Source organism: Thalassophryne amazonica, chromosome 2, assembly GCF_902500255.1.
Source record: "Thalassophryne amazonica chromosome 2, fThaAma1.1, whole genome shotgun sequence".
In the NCBI taxonomy this organism is placed as follows: Eukaryota; Metazoa; Chordata; class Actinopteri; order Batrachoidiformes; family Batrachoididae; genus Thalassophryne; species Thalassophryne amazonica.
Genome location: NC_047104.1, coordinates 103,463,470 through 103,487,524, shown reverse-complemented (window position 1 = coordinate 103,487,524; position 24,055 = coordinate 103,463,470). Strand labels below are relative to the sequence as shown.

Sequence of the window (24,055 nt, the reverse complement as noted above, 5' to 3'; positions counted from 1 at the left end):
ATTTACAATTATATTATGTACTTACCAAATAAAAATCACGCACACTTTTTTTATATAGATGATTTACCACTCCCTGTTGGAATGGTGTGCGAGTCCAGAATGTAATTACAGTTGTATGTAAAAGTTTGGGCACCCCTGATGAGTTCCATGATTTTCCTTTATCAAGGACTGGTTGCCTGGATCAGAAATTTCAGTTAAATATATCATATAGCAGACAAACACGGTGATATTTGAAAGTGAAATGAAGTTTATAAGATTTACAGAAAGTGTGCAATAGTACACTAGTACTGTGCCTGTGGTCTTCCATTTCCTCCCAGTGGAAAGTGACAGCTGAAGTCTCAGAGATAGCTTTTTGTATCCTTCCCCTAAACCATGATGTTCAACAATGTTTGTTTTCGGGTCATTTTAGAGTTGTTTTGGAGGCCCATGTTGCCACTCATTAGAAGAGATGCAAAGAGGGGAAACATTTGCAAATGTCCACCTTAAATACCCTTTCTCGTGATTGGATTCACCTGTGTAAGGAGGTCAAGGGTCAGTGAGCTTACCAGACCAATTTTGTGTTCCAATAATTGGTGCTAAATGTATTCAAATCAATAAAATGACAAGAGTGCCCAAATGTATGCACATGTCCAATTTTATTTAAATAATTATTGCACACTTTCTGTAAATACTAGAAAGTTCATTTCACTTCTCAAATATCAGTGTGTTTGTTTGCTATATGATATATTTAAGTGAAATTTCTGATCCAGATAACTAATGATTTATAAAGGAAAATTATCAGGGGTGGCCAAACCTTTGCATACAACTGTATCAGTGTCCACTGTTAGCTAATATCCATAGGTTCTCCAAAAATATTAGTCCTGTCAACATTCATCCTTGACCCAAAATACATAAGTATACCAAACAGCAAATGTCAGCACTCCAGTTTTTCTGTGATTGAAGAGGGACCTTGATACTTGCAAATTTGATCTGTGCAGGGGCATGCAGTCTTGCATGCCAACAAGTCAATGCATCATAAACTGCATGAACTGTGTGCACAGAAAACTTTGAAATGTTCAAAATTTCTGGCACCCATTAATTTTGTGCCACTTGTATGAACATTGCATCTATAATAACTTTACATATACAAATGGTAAATGGACTGCATTTATATAGCACTTTTCCATCTGAATCAGACACTCAAAGCGCTTTACAATTATGCCTCACATTCACCCCGATGTCAGGGTGCTGCCATACAAGGCGCTCACTACACATCGGGATTTACATATACATTATGTAAATCATATGGAGGAATGAACATACAACCATTTTACTAATGTATTACAATATACTCGTACATAATTATCTTTTAGACAAGATTCCAAATGCATTCTCCACCTCACTACCCACACAAGACAACCTGTAGATAATTTCTGATTCTGGGAGCGATGAGAAAATAGTTTCATCAGTCAAGTTCTAAGAGCAAATGAATCATTGGCTATGAAATGATTTTATACAGCATGGTGTCAAGTGGGACAAATTGAGCAGCAGTGTGGGGAAATCAAACTTGTGCAAGTGTCAAGATGCCTTTATACAACCCCTGGCAATAACTATGGAATCACCGGCCTCGGAGGATGTTCAGTTGTTTAATTTTGTAGGAAAAAAGCAGATCACAGACATGACACAAAACTAAAGTCATTTCAAATGGCAACTTTCTGGCTTTAAGAAACACTATAAGAAATCAAGAAAAAAAAAATTGTGGCAGTCAGTAACGGTTACTTTTTTAGACCAAGCAGAGGGAAAAAATATGGACTCTCTCAATTCTGAGGAATAAATTATGGAATTACCCTGTAAATTTTCATCCCCAAAATTAACACCTGCATCAAATCAGATCTGCTCGTTAGTCTGCATCTAAAAAGGAGTGCTCACACCTTGGAGAGCTGTTGCACCAAGTAGACTGACATGAATCATGGCTCCAACACGAGAGATGTCAATTGAAACAAAGGAGAGGATGATCAAACTCTTAAAGGAGGGTAAATCATCACACAATGTTGCAAAAGATGTTGGTTGTTCACAGTCAGCTGTGTCTAAACTCTGGACCAAATACAAACAACATAGGAAGGTTGTTAAAGGCAAACATACTGGTAGACCAAGGAAGACATCAAAGCGTCAAGACAGAAAACTTAAAGCAATATGTCTCAAAAATCGAAAATGCACAACAAAACAAATGAGGAACGAATGGGAGGAAACTGGAGTCAACGTCTGTGACCGAACTGTAAGAAACCGCATAACCAGCTTGACCCAGCTATCTTAGCTAATTATAGGCCAATCTCCAACCTTCCTTTTCTCTCAAAAATTCTTGAAAGGGTAGTTGTAAAACAGCTAACTGATCATCTGCAGAGGAATGGTCTATTTGAAGAGTTTCAGTCAGGTTTTAGAATTCATCATAGTACAGAAACAGCATTAGTGAAGGTTACAAATGATCTTCTTATGGCCTCGGACAGTGGACTCATCTCTGTGCTTGTTCTGTTAGACCTCAGTGCTGCTTTTGATACTGTTGACCATAAAATTTTATTACAGAGATTAGAGCATGCCATAGGTATTAAAGGCACTGCGCTGCGGTGGTTTGAATCATATTTGTCTACTAGATTACAATTTGTTCATGTAAATGGGGAATCTTCTTCACAGACTAAAGTTAATTATGGAGTTCCACAAGGTTCTGTGCTAGGACCAATTTTATTCACTTTATATATGCTTCCCTTAGGCAGTATTATTAGACGGTATTGCTTAAATTTTCATTGTTACGCAGATGATACCCAGCTTTATCTATCCATGAAGCCAGAGGACACACACCAATTAGCTAAACTGCAGGATTGTCTTACAGACATAAAGACATGGATGACCTCTAATTTCCTGCTTTTAAACTCAGATAAAACTGAAGTTATTGTACTTGGCCCCACAAATCTTAGAAACATGGTGTCTAACCAGATCCTTACTCTGGATGGCATTACCCTGACCTCTAGTAATACTGTGAGAAATCTTGGAGTCATTTTTGATCAGGATATGTCATTCAAAGCGCATATTAAACAAATATGTAGGACTGCTTTTTTGCATTTACGCAATATCTCTAAAATCAGAAAGGTCTTGTCTCAGAGTGATGCTGAAAAACTAATTCATGCATTTATTTCCTCTAGGCTGGACTATTGTAATTCATTATTATCAGGTTGTCCTAAAAGTTCCCTAAAAAGCCTTCAGTTAATTCAAAATGCTGCAGCTAGAGTACTGACGGGGACTAGAAGGAGAGAGCATATCTCACCCATATTGGCCTCTCTTCATTGGCTTCCTGTTAATTCTAGAATAGAATTTAAAATTCTTCTTCTTACTTATAAGGTTTTGAATAATCAGGTCCCATCTTATCTTAGGGACCTCGTAGTACCATATCACCCCAATAGAGCGCTTCGCTCTCAGACTGCAGGCTTACTTGTAGTTCCTAGGGTTTGTAAGAGTAGAATGGGAGGCAGAGCCTTCAGCTTTCAGGCTCCTCTCCTGTGGAACCAGCTCCCAATTCAGATCAGGGAGACAGACACCCTCTCTACTTTTAAGATTAGGCTTAAAACTTTCCTTTTTGCTAAAGCTTATAGTTAGGGCTGGATCAGGTGACCCTGAACCATCCCTTAGTTATGCTGCTATAGACGTAGACTGCTGGGGGGTTCCCATGATGCACTGTTTCTTTCTCTTTTTGCTCTGTATGCACCACTCTGCATTTAATCATTAGTGATCGATCTCTGCTCCCCTCCACAGCATGTCTTTTTCCTGGTTCTCTCCCTCAGCCCCAACCAGTCCCAGCAGAAGACTGCCCCTCCCTGAGCCTGGTTCTGCTGGAGGTTTCTTCCTGTTAAAAGGGAGTTTTTCCTTCCCACTGTAGCCAAGTGCTTGCTCACAGGGGGTCGTTTTGACCGTTGGGGTTTTACATCATTATTGTATGGCCTTGCCTTACAATATAAAGCGCCTTGGGGCAACTGTTTGTTGTGATTTGGCGCTATATAAAAAAAATTGATTGATTGATTGATTGATTGATTGATAAAGGAAATGGGATTTACATACAGAAAAGCTAAACGAAAGCCATCATTAACACCTAAACAGAAAAAAACAAGGTTACAATGGGCTAAGGAAAAGCAATCGTGGCCTGTGGATGACTGGATGAAATGGATGAAAGTCATATTCAGTGATGAATCTCGAATCTGCATTGGGCAAGGTGATGATGCTGGAACTTTTGTTTGGTGCCGTTCCAATGACATTTATAAAGATGACTGCCTGAAGAGAACATGTAAATTTCCACAGTCATTGATGATATGGGGCTGCATGTCAGGTAAAGGCACTGGGGAGATGGCTGTCATTACATCATCAATAAATGCACAAGTTTACGTCGATATTTTGGACACTTTTCTTATCCCATCAATTGAAAGGATGTTTGGGGATGATGATATCATTTCTCAAGATGATAATGCATCTTGCCATAGAGCAAAAACTGTGAAAATATTCCTTGCAAAAAGACACATAGGGTCAATGTCATGGCCTGCAAATAGTCCGGATCTTAATCCAATTGAAAACTTTGGTGGAAGTTGAAGAAAATGGTCCATGACAAGGCTCCAACCTGCAAAGCTGATCTGGCAACAGCAATCAGAGAAAGTTGGAGCCAGATTGATGAAGAGTACTGTTTGTCACTCATTAAGTCCATGCCTCAGAGACTGCAAGCTGTTATAAAAGCCAGAGGTGGTGCAACAAAATACTAGTGATGTGTTGGAGCATTCTTTTGTTTTTCATGATTCCATAATTTTTTCCTCAGAATTGAGATTCCATATTTTTTCCCTCTGCTTGGTCTAAAAAGTAACCGTTACTGACTGCCACAATCTTTTTTTTTCCTGATTTCTTATAGTGTTTCTTAAAGCCAGAAAGTTGCCATTTGAAATGACTTTAGTTTTGTGTCATGTCTGTGATCTGCTTTTTTTCTACAAAATTAAACAACTGAATGAACATCCTCCGAGGCCAGTGATTCCATAATTTTTGCCAGGGGTTGTACAATCATCAACCTCCAAACCAACTATATGGTACCTACAGTTTTCCTGCCTGAATGTCACTTGAGCATCTTTTTCTGACTCCTTGTTGTAAAGTTGATCATATTTGCGGACTTTTCTGCCAATTGTATTTGATCCATAATCAAAATGTAATCGGCATGCGCACTGCAAAAACTTTAAAAATATTATGGGAGAGGAAGGAGTGAAACCGGAAAAGTGACAAATCACAGCCCTTGCAGCCTCCGTCATTATAAGGTCCGCAGCCCAACAGAGGGCTCTGATCTAAAGCAGTTTGGTTTGTCACACCCAGGGATATTTGTGAAACTTAACACCATATTACAGTGGAGGCAACAAGCAGCATTTTGCTAATAATCACCTGCCTTGTTTAGGTCCCAGGTCTGAGCACAGTTTCAAAAAAAATAAACACCCGGTCTTTTAATCAAGGAAATAAGGTACCCACTTTCCTGCTAATATGTATCATAATGAAATCTTTGGAACCCATTGTCAAGCCCTATGCTGGTGCAGTGGGTCTTGGGTTCCTCCTGGGTGCACGACAATGCCTTCATGGGGTGAGAGTATGCAGGCAGCTCCTGAAGGATGAAGGAATTGATACCATTGACTGGCTCCCACGCTTGTCTGGCCTAAATCCAATAGAACACCTCTGAGACATTATGTTTCTGTCCATCCAATGCATCCAGGTTGCACCCCAGACAAGTGGTGGGCTTCATAGATAATTGGCAAAGCTTCTGGGGAAAACCTGGTCTTGTTAGGAGAGACGGCATCCATCCCACTCTGGATGGAGCAGCTCTTATTTCTAGAAATCTGGCCAATTTTCTTAAATCGGTAAGATAATTATAGTGGGCGATTTTAACATCCACACAGATGCTGAGAATGACAGCCTCAACACTGCATTTAATCTATTATTAGACTCAATTGGCTTTGCTCAAAATGTAAATGAGTCCACCCACCACTTTAATCATATCTTAGATCTTGTTCTGACTTATGGTATGGAAATAGAAGACTTAACAGTATTCCCTGAAAACTCCCTTCTGTCTGATCATTTCTTAATAACATTTACATTTACTCTGATGGACTACCCAGCAGTGGGGAATAAGTTTCATTACACTAGAAGTCTTTCAGAAAGCGCTGTAACTAGGTTTAAGGATATGATTCCTTCTTTATGTTCTCTAATGCCATATACCAACACAGTGCAGAGTAGCTACCTAAACTCTGTAAGTGAGATAGAGTATATCGTCAATAGTTTTACATCCTCATTGAAGACAACTTTGGATGCTGTAGCTCCTCTGAAAAAGAGAGCTTTAAATCAGAAGTGCCTGACTCCGTGGTATAACTCACAAACTCGCAGCTTAAAGCAGATAACCCGTAAGTTGGAGAGGAAATGGCGTCTCACTAATTTAGAAGATCTTCACTTAGCCTGGAAAAAGAGTCTGTTGCTCTATAAAAAAGCCCTCCGTAAAGCTAGGACATCTTACTACTCATCACTAATTGAAGAAAATAAGAACAACCCCAGGTTTCTTTTCAGCACTGTAGCCAGGCTGACAAAGAGTCAGAGCTCTATTGAGCCGAGTATTCCTTTAACTTTAACTAGTAATGACTTCATGACTTTCTTTGCTAATAAAATTTTAACTATTAGAGAAAAAATTACTCATAACCATCCCAAAGACGTATCGTTATCTTTGGCTGCTTTCAGTGATGCCGGTATTTGGTTAGACTCTTTCTCTCAGATTGTTCTGTCTGAGTTATTTTCATTAGTTACTTCATCCAAACCATCAACATGTCTATTAGACCCCATTCCTACCAGGCTGCTCAAGGAAGCCCTACCATTATTTAATGCTTCGATCTTAAATATGATCAATCTATCTTTATTAGTTGGCTATGTACCACAGGCTTTTAAGGTGGCAGTAATTAAACCATTACTTAAAAAGCCATCACTTGACCCAGCTATCTTAGCTAATTATAGGCCAATCTCCAACCTTCCTTTTCTCTCAAAAATTCTTGAAAGGGAAGTTGTAAAACAGCTAACTGATCATCTGCAGAGGAATGGTCTATTTGAAGAGTTTCAGTCAGGTTTTAGAATTCATCATAGTACAGAAACAGCATTAGTGAAGGTTACAAATGATCTTGTTATGGCCTCAGACAGTGGACTCATCTCTGTGCTTGTTCTGTTAGACCTCAGTGCTGCTTTTGATACTGTTGACCATCAAATTTTATTACAGAGATTAGAGCATGCCATAGGTATTAAAGGCACTGCACTGCGGTGGTTTGAATCATATGTATCTAATAGATTACAATTTGTTCATGTAAATGGGGAATCTTCTTCACAGACTAAGGTTAATTATGGAGTTCCACAAGTTTCTGTGCTAGGACCAATTTTATTCACTTTATACATGCTTCCCTTAGGCAGTATTATTAGACGGCATTGCTTAAATTTTCATTGTTACGCAGATGATACCCAGCTTTATCTATCCATGAAGCCAGAGGACACACACCAATTAGGTAAACTGCAGGATTGTCTTACAGACATAAAGACATGGATGACCTCTAATTTCCTGCTTTTAAACTCAGATAAAACTGAAGTTATTGTACTTGGCCCCACAAATCTTAGAAACATGGTGTCTAACCAGATCCTTACTCTGGATGGCATTACCCTGACCTCTAGTAATACTGTGAGAAATCTTGGAGTCATTTTTGATCAGGATATGTCATTCAAAGCGCATATTAAACAAATATGTAGGACTGCTTTTTTGCATTTACGCAATATCTCTAAAATTAGAAAGGTCTTGTCTCAGAGTGATGCTGAAAAACTAATTCATGCATTTATTTCCTCTAGGCTGGACTATTGTAATTCATTATTATCAGGTTGTCCTAAAAGTTCCCTGAAAAGCCTTCAGTTAATTCAAAATGCTGCAGCTAGAGTACTGACGGGGACTAGAAGGAAAGAGCATATCTCACCCATATTGGCCTCTCTTCATTGGCTTCCTGTTAATTCTATAATAGAATTTAAAATTCTTCTTCTTACTTATAAGGTTTTGAATAATCAGGTCCCATCTTATCTTAGGGACCTCATAGTACCATATCACCCCAATAGAGCGCTTCGCTCTCAGACTGCAGGCTTACTTGTAGTTCCTAGGGTTTGTAAGAGTAGAATGGGAGGCAGAGCCTTCAGCTTTCAGGCTCCTCTCCTGTGGAACCAGCTCCCAGTTCAGATCAGGGAGACAGACACCCTCTCTACTTTTAAGATTAGGCTTAAAACTTTCCTTTTTGCTAAAGCTTATAGTTAGGGCTGGATCAGGTGACCCTGAACCATCCCTTAGTTATGCTGCTATAGACTTAGACTGCTGGGGGGTTCCCATGATGCACTGAGTGTTTCTCTTTTTGCTCTGTATGCACCACTCTGCATTTAATCATTAGTGATTGATCTCTGCTCCCCTCCACAGCATGTCTTTTTCCTGGTTCTCTCCCTCAGCCCCAGCAGAAGACTGCCCCTCCCTGAGCCTGGTTCTGCTGGAGGTTTCTTCCTATTAAAAGGGAGTTTTTCCTTCCCACTGTTGCCAAGTGCTTGCTCACAGGGGGTCGTTTTGACCGTTGGGGTTTTTCCGTAATTATTGTATGGCCTTGCCTTACAATATAAAGCGCCTTGGAGCAACTGTTTGTTGTGATTTGGCGCTATATAAATAAAATTGATTGATTGATAAGTGACACCCTGGTCCAGTTCTGGGAGGAGATTCCAAAAGACACCATCCGTCGTCTCATTAAGAGCACACCACGATGTTGGCAGACACGCATACAAGCACATGTGGGTCATACAAATTAGAGTATCATTTTCAGTTGCTGCAATTTCAGCAAAATGGACAAACCTGCCACGTTTTGCTTTGATTTTCAGGGTGTCTTTGAATTCAGCCCTCTATAGGTTGACAATTTTCATTTCAATCAATGTGGCATCCCTTCATTCGAAACATTACCTTGTCATGAAAGATGCCCAATTCATTTTTTCAGCAGTACTTTATATATATATAGCAGTACACCTTCAAATATAATTGCCAGTTGAGTGGCTGTTACTTGCAGCACCAGATAAGTGAAATTCACAGAGCAGTCTTCTAATAAATAAGGACCCTAGCAGATAGCTCTTCTCCGCCCTCTACCGGTACCAATAAATATCACAAGCACACGTGTTGGTTTGGTGTTTTTTTAATTAAAGCACAGATCTACAAGTCGTGGTACAATATACAAAAAGTAATAATAAAAAAAACATCTACATTGCATGTTCAACGGAAGTGCACAAATTTAAAAACAAGACTTACTGAAAGGTTCTACCAGTTATCACAAAGATCTGTTTTGCAATAAATAAATATAAATTACATGAAAAAAATGAAACGTCAGGCAATCTTTAAGGCACACCTCACATCCCAAAATGTACCTCTAATAAACAGTATGGCAATTTCATACAGACAAAAAAAAAAAGAAAGATTATCCAGCTCAAAAAATTTAAAAAAAATCTTTCAACAAGAAAAATGTGTTCAACAACTACCCTGCCGAAAGATGTTCATATACTAAATTTTACATTTCAATTCATATTTGAGATGGTTTTTTGTAAATCAGTATGCACCATGGCTAAAAATTGTGCAATCTGAGCATGACTTTTTTTAGTACAATTATGAATGGTGAATAGGAAAATTATTGCTGAATGACTGAACGCTTTTAACAAGCCGATTTGGTGACCTTAAGATCATTCTCTATAGCAACAGTGAAAGACAGCCCCTGGGCATTTAGGTCACTTCTCACATTCAAAATGTCTGCATAGGTTGAACCTTGACATTGGTTTTAAACAGTCACAGCAATGACAAGCACCAAACACATTTTCACTAACAGCATTTGAACCGTACAACATAAGTTACGTGTAACCTGCATACTCGGTTGTGACCTTAAAGAGTCAACATACCACCTACGCCATCAGCAGCCACGGTACAGCTCAAGACACTGGGGCAGCAGTAAAGCCTTGGCCTTTCTGCAGTGTGCACGCACATCTGCAGACTACAGTCTAGTTTGCCTTGAGTGGGAAAAAATATGGGGGGGGACCTTGAGAACAGCAACAAACTTGATTTCTGCAAAGCAGATGTTTTAACATTTCAGAAAAAAGGCATTTTATCATAATAATAAAAAAAAGTTATCCCTGTAATTTAAACGGGTGGACAGACCACAGAACATAACATGGGTGTGTATTTACAAAAGACTTTCCTCATCACATGCATTGCTATTTCAGGGAAGGCTTTCAAAAATAAATCAAGCACGTACAGTATTCCAAAAGGCAAAGGGGTGTACTGCATGCATCTATCAGAGTCAGTGCACACAAACTGCTGGTGAGCTAATTCAAACAAGTGTTTCAAACTTGGAGCACATGTACACTGCGAAAATGGGTAATTATGCAAGCATACACACATTAAAAACTCAAATTCATAAGACAGCTGTACTAGTGATCCCTGCTTTTACAAACAGCCCTTTGTACACTTAAAAAAAAAAAAAAAATCCTAGAGTCATTAGACAAAACACTGCAGCTACATACTGAAGAGCTGCTAAAAAAAACAAAACAAAAAAAACAGAACGTGGCATTACAAATAGCTGGCATATTATATTCTGCACACTTCCATTTTCACAAATTAAAAAAATAGAACAGTGTTGATATGTACGAAAAAGTAAATATTTACAAAACCATCCGTTTTTAATACATTTTTTTTTTCCTTAAAATGTAGAAAATTTAGGATTGGAAAGGGAGCTGCATGCTCAATTTTGCCTCCACATCCTATAAATAATACTAATGCCCGTATAAAGTTTTGTTTTCCCTTTTCATTTTCTCTTTAAAAAAAAGAAAAGGAATATTTAACAGGAAAAAAAAAAAATCTAACCGATCTAACAGCGGGAATGGATATGAGAAGTCTGCCACTGGAGACAAATCCTGGTGGATGCCATGGTAAACCCTCAGTGGAGGGAACAAAACCAAAGAGCAATCACCAAGGCTCTTTCACATCTTCTGGGGGCTGTGGGGGCAGCACATCTGGGAGGTGTGTGGCCTCTTGTGTGGACACCAACGTCTGCTGTTTTTTGGAGCTGCAGCAAGGCTTAAAGAGTCGAGGATCAATGATCACCTCCCCAAACCGCCCCTTATAGACGATCCCACAGCACACCTTCTGCCTACAGGACAGGAAAAGAAAGAAAGAAAAGACCCTCAGTTGATTGAACAATCAATTCTTAAAATAAAATTAATCTGCTCTACACCAGAGGTCCTCAATTTATTTCCTTTGAAGGGTCCAAGTAATTTGGATGGAGGGGTGTATACACTGGTGAACTGCACATATATGGGTAACATTACACTTACATGCTATTATATTTCAGTTTCATCTTTTAGGTATTCACGTTTACTGAACTCTAAATGAAAATATGATACTTATACTAGATATGTGTCCACCATTTTAATTACTTGAACAATTTTTACACTACTGATAACGTCATAGGTCACCATTACTATTGCACCTTCTTTCATACTCGTACCATAATGTTTTTAATCCTATGCTGAGCCAACAGTGATGAAATTTCATTATGTGTGCACTTGTTGGATACTGAACAACAATAAGGTCTGTCTGGGTCTACTTGGTAAAACTGGTGACACTTTCTGGTTGTTTTGTCACAATTTATAACAAAGGTGTTCTTATTTTCCAATGCTGTCCATATTTATATAACCACTAACTAGTAAATGGCTTGTGAAACAGCCAATCAAAACTTCCTGAAACTAATGTGAATCAAGTGGAGAGATTAACACCCAGGGACCCGTCCTGGATAAGCGGTTAAAGATGAGTGAGTGAGTGGAGAGATTAACAGTCATATCCAGTGTTAGCAGTTTACCTTTTCCAGTAAGAGCGGTCCAGGAAAGAGAAGATAGAAGAAGAGGTTGAGCGACTTTGCTTGGACTCGATATCAGAGCAGTCATCAGAATGGTTGCTGTAACTGGGTGACTGGGAAGGAGACACACTGGAGGTTGTGCTGTGAGCATCAGAGTCTGCTTGGGAAACAAAAACAAAACAGTTCAACACTACCAAAGAAATTTAGTTGACTCAACTCACCAAAAATAATATTTTTAAGATCTACTGAGAAAATAGGCTCATACTGTGCAATAGTGCTTTTTAAGATACACTTTAGTGCTAAATAATGCTGTTTTGTTTTTTTTGCTAAACATTCCCAATGCCAACAACAATTACAGCAATCCAGGAAGGGTTTTAAACTGGGTTCTATAGGATTTTGTGACTGGCATCATAAGGCGATTTAAAATTACAGTTAGAATTCTATCACCAGGATATCTAAAGACGTAGGGCTCTAATTTCTAAAAACGATATATATCATATCGTTACTCAATATCTGTAGATTATGTGCGTAACACTGCTTATATAAATTACTTTTAAATGTATGCATAAATTGTAGCGTGGTGTTACTGTGTAACCCAGCTTGTTAATACTACAGTTTTTCTTGTGTGTTTCTTTTGGACATTTTCATCTTTTCTTTGCAGTCACCATCCCAAATTGCCTTCACAGCCTACATATTTGTTTGATAAGATTACAAACCCCAAGACCCTTCATCATTTTCATATTTATGGCTTCAAAAATATGACCCAGTTATGCTGTAGTTTAGACATAGCTTATTTAAAAAAAAAAAAGGGGGGGGGGGGGGTACATCTCATTTTATTTATGCAGAGAAATTTTAATTTTTTTATGTCGATCAAAAAACAATGGGGCTGGGCCAACACAGGTACAGAGACTGTGTGTGTGTTTGAAAGAAAGCAAAGCGTAAACATGTTTTAAAAACTCAATACGGGTGTGCTGCTCTTGTTAGCTGCACCCCGGTGTCGCTGACCGAACACCCCCACCCCCCAAAAAATCGGTCCGCCGTACCCTCACAGCGCATGCATCATTAGCAGCGGTTCACCAATTATCGCCTCATTTCTGCTTAAAACTGACTTGAGAATGATTTAAGACATTTTACCTTGTCATATGATGGTTAACTGCAGTTAGTCCAGAACGCTGCCTTTTAACAGGAGCCTGGAGGCATGAACACATAACCCCGATTCTTGCATCTTTGCACTGGCTTCCTATTAATTTTAGAATTGATTTTAAGATTTTACTGTTTGTCTTTAAAGCTTTGACTGGAATGGCCCCTCAATATATCACTGACCTCCTACAAATTTATTTTCCGGCGCGTGTTCTGAGGGCCATTTACAGCTTGTGGTACCCAAGACGAGACTTAAAACCAGGGGGGACAGGGCTTTCTCTGTGGCTGGCCCCAGACTTTGGAACGCTCTGCCCCTCCATGTCCGAACAGCCCCCACAGTGGAGTGTTTTAAGTCTCGTCTGAAGACCCACTTTTATTCTCTGGTTTTTAACACTGCGTGAGTTGTGTGGTCCTGTTTTATTTTGGCAGATTTTATTGGTTTTATCTTTTGTATGCTGTATGTATCTATTGATTTATCTTGCACAACTATTGGGGTTTTATCTATCGTGATTCTACTGTTAAGTGCAGCACTTTGGAACGTTTTTGTTGTTAAATGTGCTATATAAATAAAGTGGATTAATTATCCCATTATTCCCTTTGATTGCTTTGGGTGAAGAGAGTCAGACTAAGATGAGCTGCTGAGCTCCGAAATGACACATGCGCAGTGGAGGCAGGGCGGACCAATTTTTAGGGGCGGACTGCTCGGTCTGCGACACCGGCAGTGATGTGAAACACTGTGAGATGACAAACTGTTTTAAAGCACTTGAAGCTGCCATACAAAACAGCAGACTAACTGCTTGTAACATCGGGATGGGATTATTTGTACTCACACTGAATGTCTTATATCGGTGTGTAATATAAAGTTGAGAAAGATTAAAATTAGGTAATTAAACAGAATATTTTCATCTGATCAAGATCAGCCTCAAAATGCCATTCTTCCCTGACCCAGGGGGTACATTTTCACAATGACAGTACTTTTTTTTTTTTAAACATACACAGGCAAAACATTGCAAACTGGGAGCCAGTGATGATCACATAACCTCCATCCTCCCCTGCTGGCTGGTCTGACAAACACTGCGTATCTGTGCAGGCATTTTCACATCACTTACTTTGTCTGTTCATCTTGTGCAGCTTCTTTATCTTGATTTTCTTCTTTCCATCACTGCTCTTGATCTTCTTGGGCTTTGTCACCTTGAAGCCTGGCCCCGCTCTGGCATCCACCACCTGCATCAGGTCACACAATATACCAGGTCAAATAAAAGCCCCGACATGACAACTAAACAAGACAAAAAGCAAACATTACTCACGTGGTTCCAGTTCTTCTTGGACCCATTTGGCAGTTTCTTCCATCTCTTCACCAACAACACACAGGCGTTGCAAATGTCTCCAACACGATCCTCTGACAGCCTTCACAAAACGACAGAATGATGCAAGCACCAGTTACACACTGACAAAATAATGACAATCTGCCATGGTATAAAGGGACTATATTCATGAATGCAGGATCTTACCCAAAACACAGCCTGAAAGTTTCCTCATATCGGCTGCTGTCTGTGAAGCGTGAACTAGAAGACTTGGTTTTGCAGATGCAACAGCCGTCGTTACTCCGGTAAATCTTAGATTTGTGGAAGCCAAACATAATCTGTCTGGTGGGTAGGTGGGATGGAGAAACCTAAGAAAGATTGTTCACCGTGGTTATCCTTGTCATAAAACCTCTGTAGAGGGATCAGATGGACGAATAATGAGAAGGGGGCGGTCCCGACGTGCACGGAAAGACAGCAGGTTTTTTTAAACGAGTTTTATTAACTATGCGCTCTTAATAAAATTCAAAGCACACCCCAAATAAAACAAACAAAACCAGACATGATTATAAATGTTACTAAATTTTACATTAAATTGCGGTAAAGTACAAACACTTCTTAATTCAGTGACCTTTAATGACAACATTGTGCTTCAACAACGCTTTTTAACATTAACATAAGTAATAATAATCATCAAGCATTTAGGTACGCGAGACCAAACGACCACCGACCAAAACCGCTGAACTTCCACAGCGTAACGTTCACGTTTCCACAGCCGTTTCTTCTCTGTATGTTTACATGTGAAAACATTCGCGTTTACCGTCAAAGAGATAAATGTTGGTATCCATTTGCTTGTGAAACCTTGAAACAAAAACAAAACAAAAAAAGAGCGAACAGCGTCGCTTTCTGAAGTCCGCAAACAAAAAGCTACGGCGCTGAATTACGTTAAACGCGCGTAATTTAACTTCATACGCTTATTGAGGCGCTGAAATTCATTTTTTTGCAGAAACGTGGCCGAAATGCAGAAAACAACAGCGAGTTCATCCTTCCCTTTAAATTCAAACTTTTGCCCGCTCGAGCGCCAAATATGTCTCATTGTTGTTAGCCGTTAGCATGCTAACTAGCCAACTTCGCTAGCATCCCCCACGCCACGCTCTCGTCTCCTTCCACGTTTATCCCATTGTCAGCGCGTTTAAGGATGCGTACGATCGTAACACGCACGTCAAGCTACAGTTTTTACCGTATTACACACAGATGACCTTACACAAACAAAACGCGTGGATTTACACAAACGTAACCCGTATATAATGGAAATAATAGTGGACTTACTGAACAAAAACTTTTGATTCTTCACCGCACTCCTTTCGTACACTGCGCATGCGCATACTACTAGTACGGGCGCATACAGCTGGTTATTAAAATAAATTAGCATAAAAAACTGGAATGAGAGGGCGGAGCCTACCCCCGCTGTGTTTGAAACTTGGCTCAGCCAATCGCGGTCATCTACTTCGAACGCTGAATTATGGGAAGTGTAGTAAACATGCGTGAGAGTTCACGTTCATCCAAACATTATAGCCTCATTCTGACTCGATCTCCCATAAGTCATGTTTGAAAAAAGCAACTGCTATTTGTCATGGCGCCAACGAGTTTGTTTACATTCCTTGGAGTGCGGCTGCTGAAAATACAATGATACCGACACATTTAACTTTATGCAGTGCAGATGCTTTATTCGTAACATTTTTACACTGTACACTGTTGCTTAGTCACTTAGTAGACACTACATTACAAGGCTATGCCAATAAATGTACAGGTTTTGCAAAACAAAAAATATATCTCTCCCAAGATGCTTATTTGGGCTGCACGCAAACCAGTACAACACAATCACTCCAGATGTTGGCACAGAAAAGTCCTTCACATACCTAAATCTTATGTAAAGTGAAATGTCCAATGCAACAGCAGGGCCCAGCATCCATTCAACACATCCCAGTTTGTTAGAGGGTGACATTTTTTTTTCATGTTGGCATTGCATAGCAAAAAACCATCATGGTAAAAATTGGGAAGTGACAAAGCACTCCTTCCCCTCCATGTCTCACAATCTTGGGATCACTATGGTTCTGTCAATATCAATATCATTAAAGCTGCTCTTACCCTTGGCTGAGTTTGGCACCAGCACGTCTGGATGCCTCACGAGTAGCCCAAGGTGGCTTCGGTGTCTTGCTCTGTGTGGCTTGGCCAAGACCAGAAAGTCTGGCTAAAATCATACTGCTTCTGACGTGTTAAAATTTTTTTTAGGAGCTCAATCAGACTCCTTGCTGCTGCGGCTTGATTTACGGTCTGTACACTGAGCACAGAACAAGTTAAACCGAGTTATCCAGAGTCAATGGTTCATGCAGACTCAACACAAAGTTTGACTGACATAACTCTTGGTGAGCTTTGTGTACACACCATGCTAACTTGTCCTCAACTCTTGAAATCTTTGGTTTAACTTTTTCCGTGCTCTGCATGAAAATTGTACACCAAGTCTGCACCAGGCCACCCTAAGCCGAGCCCAGGCAAGCAGCTGCACTATACAGTCAGACCCTCCATGCCTGACTGCACTATGTGGAAAACGGCTTTTCCTGATGTTTGCTGACTGGTATGCCTGCAGAGGAAGACTTGGCACTGAGCCGGGCCAGTGAGAGCTGCTTGAGGAAATCAGCAGAGGTGTGCAAACTTTTTATTCGCCCAGTTATGGCACCAAACTCAACCATTTGTGTGCGAGCTGCTTAAAAACACAAGGCAGATATTGTACAAGGGCTCACTACGGGATAACGGCAGGTGGAAGGGAGATATTTACATGAAGACTGCCATTGTAATCCACAGTGTACATAGAGGTTGCAAAGCATCTTGGTGGATTTCCATCCAGAACACAAATCAGTAACTTGGGACATTTTCCTTTATTCAAAATGAATTCATTTTCCACCACTGGATTTTAACCTACACAGTCTTATGCAAGAAAATTCATGGTCTCTGCTGAAATTATTTATTGTAAAAGTTGCATAATCCATTTATCAGGGAATCGCCCGAATATAAAACCATTTTATTCCCACATCTGAATTACTGTGCACCCCCCACCCCCATGTCATACATATACTTATAAAGCATACTTCTACATCAATTGCTTTAAGCTCTGCATTATGACAATGGATTCTGAGTTGACAACAGAGCAAGCAACTTGACTGATTTAACAAAATAATACTGTTTTTATCTGAAAATATATTAACAGTTTTGCAACTCACTTCCCCGTAAACATAGCCATCGTCACCAGTTCACATTAACAATGAAAATATTCCGCTTTCCATAAAACATAGCACAAGTAGGTCATCATCATCAATGTGAAAATTATGGTTCAGAATAGAAAACATATTTGAACATCTAATGGCAACATTATTGAGGATAAAAATAAATCTTGAAAGGCTCATTGCACTTAATATATGGCAAATGTAACAGTAGCTTTAATATAAGCCAGAAAAAAGTCCTTTGTTCAAGTCTCTTCCTGCATATAAAAGGTTCAGTTATACTTTCTGGTGGCCCCCACTGACCCACCTACTCAGGTACAACTGGTGTAAAATAGGCTTCGTTCAGATGCCAACACCTTTGACAAGTGAAGCCTCCAGCGTAATGTTGAACTCTTGCAGAGTCTGTAGAACTCTGATCAGAGAGTTTACCAGAGAGCGATCCTTAATCAGTGCCATGTCTTCATACATCTGAGCGGTGATTGGACAGTCTGCAAGCAGAGCGATCCAGTGATGCAGCAAATGATCCCTATGAGAGCAAACACAGCCCAGTCAGCTGAATGCTTACTAAGATCAGCTGTTGCCAAGACTTTGAAATACTTAAAGGAACAAAAACAAAAACTGATGTATCAGTAAGAACAAAATTAATCGAGACAATATATTTTTACCTGAGGCCATCAAATATGGCCATCGATTATTACGAAGGCTTTGCGTCCATCCGTCTGTCTGTGCTCAGCATAAGTCTAGTCCTATTACTACTTACTATTCTTGAAATTTACAGGGAACATTCTTGGGACACAGACCTCGGACAAGTTCATAGATGGCTAACCTTGACCTATTTTAAGAGGTTAAAAAGACCCCCCACCTTTTTAAGCATTTTTCTTTTTTTTGTGCCTACAATATGTCCAAATTATCATACTGCAATATTGTCATATCAATATGATATAAGATATGACTGATTTCACACAAAGTGCAGCAACACTGAAAATGAAACATTCTTAAAACAGTAATAATACCGCGCTCATTTTGCACTCATCATAAGCTCAGGATACAGTGCCCTCCAAAAGTAAAAAGTATTGGAGCACTTGGAATTTCACATATGTTAGAAAGATTAAAAAAGAAAATAAGATTATAAAATCAAACCACCACTGTGCCTTATGATAGAATAACCACAATGACCGCTCCAAGACAGCAGCAGCATTTCTTGCGCCTCAGCAACCAATGCGGCGTCAACTCTTCTTTATAATGTCTATGTTCGTCTACCGTTGGCCTTGTGACAGAATCACTACGATGACTGGTCCAAGATGGCGACCGCATTTCTTGCACCACAGCAACCAACGCAGCATCTACTCTTCTTTATAATGTCTATGTTCGCCTAACATTGGTTTGTGGCTTTTTATGACAATGAATTGTGGCTTTTTCTCCACTGCAGAAATTTTTTGTGCCATTTTCGGTTTGTGCCTTCATCTGCGGCGCAAAGTTCTAAGCTCGTACTATTTAAAAGCTAGCCAGAAATAAACACTTCTAAAACAGAAAACAGTTTTTGGAACCTAATAACACCTCTGAACTCATTTACAAGCCATTTCGCAGACATTAACACAGTGACATCACAGGGTGGTAGCTAGCTGAAAAACTCCATTTTGTCTGTGTGTAAATATATCCTCTTTGTCATATATTATGTAAAAGCTAGCGAGAAATAAACACTTCTAAAACTGAAAATGCTGTTTATGTAACCTGATAACATCTCATCAAAGCTAACTTTCATTAGTCTAATTAATACCTGCAAATGCACAGTGGGTTGTTTACAAATATTCCTCTATTTCCCCAACTTCCGCTCTTAAAACGTAAATATTATCAGTTATCAAATAGTCAGTTTTCATTATTATTAGTATTCATTATTATCAGTTATCAGAAAACCAAACACCCTTCGTCTATGGTTTTCTTCAGGGTGTATAAAGCCATATTCATTGGTAAAACAACTTGATAACGATTTTATCATATAAAAATAATCCAAGTCATGGCCATTGAGCTCTCCGGCTGCGGTTACCGAGACCATGCAGCGGGCGCTGCGCATCAAAACAGCGAGCGCAGTCTCTGGACCTGTTGCTGGAGTTGGATGCAGCTCGGCACAGCAGATGGGGGGGCAGTGTGAGTGGCCCGCTGCAGCGCTTACCGAGCCCGCAGACTCAGTAAGCGCATCGGAGGCAGTGAGAGCAATCGAGGTGATGCCGACCGGTGTTACGTACAATTCTTTCTGCCTTGCTTAGGAAACAGTGCTTGGAACTTGAGGTGGATGGATGATGAAAGAAGCAAAACACCTTCGCAAATTTATGTCGATATTTTGATGAATTTTTGATGATTTCTTCATTTACAGCAGCTTCATTAAAGAAATGTACTCGAATAATTATCAGCACGACGGCGAGCTTACAGGCTAACCTCCGCTAACACTACTAGAAGACAGTTGCCAGTTATGGCTTCTGAAACAAGGGAGAAAAAAAAGAAAGATAACAGTTCAGCTGAAGCATTAGTGGACGTATGTGACACCAGTGGTAAATACACACGTGGAACAAGAAGTGACGCTCTTAACAGACAGAATATTTTGCATCCACTAATGCAATTAGTGTTTTATCCAATCATATTGGCATATCATTTATAGGTATATGATAATGTTTTATATTGATTGATTGATAGAGGGGCTTTATTGAACATGTACAAATTGTACGTAAGACAATCGGATCTTAATAATTAATTTAACAACTGCAAATTATAAAGAACACAATGTTTATATGGCTGAGAGTATTTTAGCATTGCGGTATATTTATTGTTCCAAGCACAAATGTTCAATAATGTAAACCATTAATGTTACTTATGGCAGTATGGTTGCTTAGTGGTTAGTACTGTTGCCTCACAGCAAGAAGGTTGTGGGATCGATTCCCACTTGTGGCCTTTCTGTGTGGAGTTTCCATGTTCTCCCCGTATTAGCATGGGTTTCCTCCAGGTGCTCCGGCTTCCTCCCACATCCAAAGACATGCAGGTTAGGTGGATTAGAAACTTTAAATTGACCGTAGATGTGAGTGAGGGTATGAATGTGTTTGTTTGTCTATATGTGTAGTTGTAGTCTTACACACCTCTCTGCAGCTTCTCTCCCCCTGCCATCCCCTCATTACCCCATCCCCGTAGAGACGGTGTCTGCTCCCAGACCACCAATAACCAGCAAAAATCTATTTAAGCATAAAAATTCAAAAAGAAGGAGGACTTTCTCTTCCTAGCCTACACGACTATTATCTTGCGGCCCAACTTAGGGCAGTTATACTGTGGTGTGATGACACAAATGAGGCTAGATGGAAAGAAATAGAAAGGAAAAACGGAGATATTCCAATACAAGCTTTGATTGGCGATTATAAATTGGCGGAGGCATGTCAAAAAGATTTAAGTCCGCTGGTTTCTTTTACATTATCGATTTGGTTCGGGGTGGTGAAAAAATTAAAAATGTGGGATCAGATAAGAGTTTTAAGATGGGCTGCATTCGACTCAGAGTTCATACCTAACCAAATGGACTCAACATTTAAAAACTGGTCTTATAAAGGTAAAACTGCATACTGTAAATTATTAAATAAGAATGCCATGCCGAGTTTCCAAAATTTACAACAGAAATTTAATATAGAAAACAGAGATTTTTTAGGTACTTACAGCTACGTCAATACTTACTTACAAAAGTGGCGAAGATAACAGAATATAATGAGATAACGCGTTTGGCTACACAGACATACCACAATCAATGCAAATCGATCATTTCTAAACTCTACCAAGGTCTATTGAATGGCAACCGTAAATCAAGATTATATTAAAAGAAGATGGGAGAAAGAACTAGATAAGAATATTTCAGATGAACAATGGGAAAATATGTGTAAATCAGCAATGTCTACCTCTTGTTCTTCTTATTGGAGGGAATTTTGTTGGAAATGTTTGGTCCGATTTTTCATAACCCCAAAACAACAAAGGAGAAATTCGGGAGCTGTTAAGTGTTGGAGAGACTGTGGGGACATGGAGGCCAACCACACCCACATTTTTTGGTCCTGCTCAAAAATTGCTGGATTTTGGAACAGTGTCATACTAGAAATTGAACGGATTATGGATTTAGAACTGTTGCAACCCATGTCGACATTATTATTAGGAGACCTCCCAGAGGAAATTACAAAAAATGACAGATATCTAATTACAATGATGGGAGCTGCTGCCAAAAAAATGATTACCCAAAAATGGCTTCACCCAGATCCACCAACGTTGGAAGATTGGCTGAGAAAACTTGAAGAAACTCGCAAGATGGAAAGACTAACATATATGCTTAGACTACAACCAGATCTCTATGTAAGAAGGTGGGGGAAATGGCCTAATTTACATGGATCTGATGAATGATTGATCTTAAGATCCTTCCAAATGTCATATAAATTACTGTTCATAAATTACTGCTCATCCCTGACTTCTGTTTATATCATTCATCGGATAGATTATGTTACAATAGCCGACTGTTAATATGTTGTTTTATCATTGTGAAATTGTTATGAAATGTTTGTATAATCAATTGTGAAACCTAATAAAAATCAAAAGTATAAAAAAAAAAAATTCAAAAAGAAAAAATAATATAGCACCTTCAACTGCACTACAGACTAAAACAGTTAAATGTGGTCTATTAAACATTAGGTCTCTCTCTTCTAAGTCCCTGTTGGTAAATGATATAATAATTGATCAACATATTGATTTATTCTGCCTTACAGAAACCTGGTTACAGCAGGATGAATATGTTAGTTTAAATGAGTCAACACCCCCGAGTCACACTAACTGTCAGAATGCTCGTAGCACGGGCCGGGGCGGAGGATTAGCAGCAATCTTCCATTCCAGCTTATTAATTAATCAAAAACCCAGACAGAGCTTTAATTCATTTGAAAGCTTGACTCTTAGTCTTGTCCATCCAAATTGGAAGTCCCAAAAACCAGTTTTATTTGTTATTATCTATCGTCCACCTGGTCGTTACTGTGAGTTTCTCTGTGAATTTTCAGACCCTTTGTCTGACTTAGTGCTTAGCTCAGATAAGATAATTATAGTGGGCGATTTTAACATCCACACATGCTGAGAATGACAGCCTCAACACTGCATTTAATCTATTAGACTCTATTGGCTTTGCTCAAAAAGTAAATGAGTCCACCCACCACTTTAATCATATCTTAGATCTTGTTCTGACTTATGGTATGGAAATGGAAGACTTAACAGTATTCCCTGAAAACTCCCTTCTGTCTGATCATTTCTTAACATTTACATTTACTCTGATGGACTACCCAGCAGTGGGGAATAAGTTTCATTACACTAGAAGTCTTTCAGAAAGCGCTGTAACTAGGTTTAAGGATATGATTCCTTCTTTATGTTCTCTAATGCCATATACCAACACAGTGCAGAGTAGCTACCTAAACTCTGTAAGTGAGATAGAGTATCTCGTCAATAGTTTTACATCCTCATTGAAGACAACTTTGGATGCTGTAGCTCCTCTAAAAAAGAGAGCTTTAAATCAGAAGTGCCTGACTCCGTGGTATAACTCACAAACTCGTAGCTTAAAGCAGATAACCCGTAAGTTGGAGAGGAAATGGCGTCTCACTAATTTAGAAGATCTTCACTTAGCCTTGAAAAAGAGTCTGTTGCTCTATTAAAAAAGCCCTCCGTAAAGCTAGGACATCTTTCTACTCATCACTAATTGAAGAAAATAAGAACAACCCCAGGTTTCTTTTCAGCACTGTAGCCAGGCTGACAAAGAGTCACAGCTCTACTGAGCTGAGTATTCCATTAACTTTAACTAGTAATGACTTCATGACTTTCTTTGCTAACAAAATTTTAACTATTAGAGAAAAAATTACTCATAACCATCCCAAAGACGTATCGTTATCTTTGGCTGCTTTCAGTGATGCTGGTATTTGGTTAGACTCTTTCTCTCCGATTGTTCTGTCTGAGTTATTTTCATTAGTTACTTCATCCAAACCATCAACATGTTTATTAGACCCCATTCCTACCAGGCTGCTCAAGGAAGCCCTACCATTATTTAATGCTTCGATCTTAAATATGATCAATCTATCTTTGTTAGTTGGCTATGTACCACAGGCTTTTAAGGTGGCAGTAATTAAACCATTACTTAAAAAGCCATCACTTGACCCAGCTATCTTAGCTAATTATAGGCCAATCTCCAACCTTCCTTTTCTCTCAAAAATTCTTGAAAGAGTAGTTGTAAAACAGCTAACTGATCATCTGCAGAGGAATGGTCTATTTGAAGAGTTTCAGTCAGGTTTTAGAATTCATCATAGTACAGAAACAGCATTAGTGAAGGTTACAA

General features: G+C 39.2%; 2 protein-coding genes across 6 annotated transcripts in view; both read right to left on the bottom strand.

Annotated features, from left to right (window-relative positions):
* Positions 1-9,244: 9,244 nt before the first annotated feature.
* Positions 9,245-15,998, bottom strand: sinhcafl (SIN3-HDAC complex associated factor, like). 4 transcript variants are annotated; one of them, XM_034190969.1, is made up of 6 exons: positions 15,737-15,998; positions 14,618-14,778; positions 14,414-14,513; positions 14,216-14,330; positions 11,970-12,126; positions 9,245-11,261 (listed from the first exon to the last, which is right to left on the bottom strand). In XM_034190969.1, the coding sequence occupies exons 2-6, from the start codon at positions 14,743-14,745 to the stop codon at positions 11,078-11,080; spliced, it is 684 nt and encodes a 227-aa protein (XP_034046860.1). In that variant the 5' UTR covers positions 14,746-14,778; positions 15,737-15,998; the 3' UTR covers positions 9,245-11,077. The 4 variants fall into 4 exon arrangements, with proteins under 4 accessions (XP_034046860.1, XP_034046863.1, XP_034046842.1 ...); XM_034190972.1 differs by lacking the exon at positions 15,737-15,998 and adding an exon at positions 15,352-15,719; XM_034190951.1 differs by lacking the exon at positions 15,737-15,998 and adding an exon at positions 15,472-15,719.
* A 109-nt stretch (positions 15,999-16,107) lies between these two features.
* Positions 16,108-24,055, bottom strand: part of dennd5a (DENN/MADD domain containing 5A) — a 113,074-nt gene continuing 105,126 nt past the window's right edge. For both annotated transcript variants that reach the window (XM_034190913.1, XM_034190919.1), the window contains 2 exons: positions 16,556-18,211; positions 16,108-16,521 (listed from right to left, as the gene is read on the bottom strand). In XM_034190913.1, the coding sequence (XP_034046804.1) occupies positions 18,028-18,211 (184 nt within the window). In that variant the 3' untranslated portion in view covers positions 16,108-16,521; positions 16,556-18,027. The remainder of the gene's footprint in view (positions 16,522-16,555; positions 18,212-24,055) is intronic.

Bases quoted from the DNA above. Each gene is read 5' to 3' on its own strand.
- sinhcafl (XM_034190951.1), bottom strand. From the start codon at position 15,522: ATGCTAACGGCTAACAACAATGAGACATATTTGGCGCTCGAGCGGGCA. The intron at 14,514-14,617 runs GTAAGATCCTGC...CGTTTTGTGAAG, and splicing joins ACTTTCAGGCTGTGTTTTGG to GCTGTCAGAGGATCGTGTTG. The intron at 11,262-11,969 runs GTAAACTGCTAA...CCTGTCCTGTAG, and splicing joins GACCGCTCTTACTGGAAAAG to GCAGAAGGTGTGCTGTGGGA.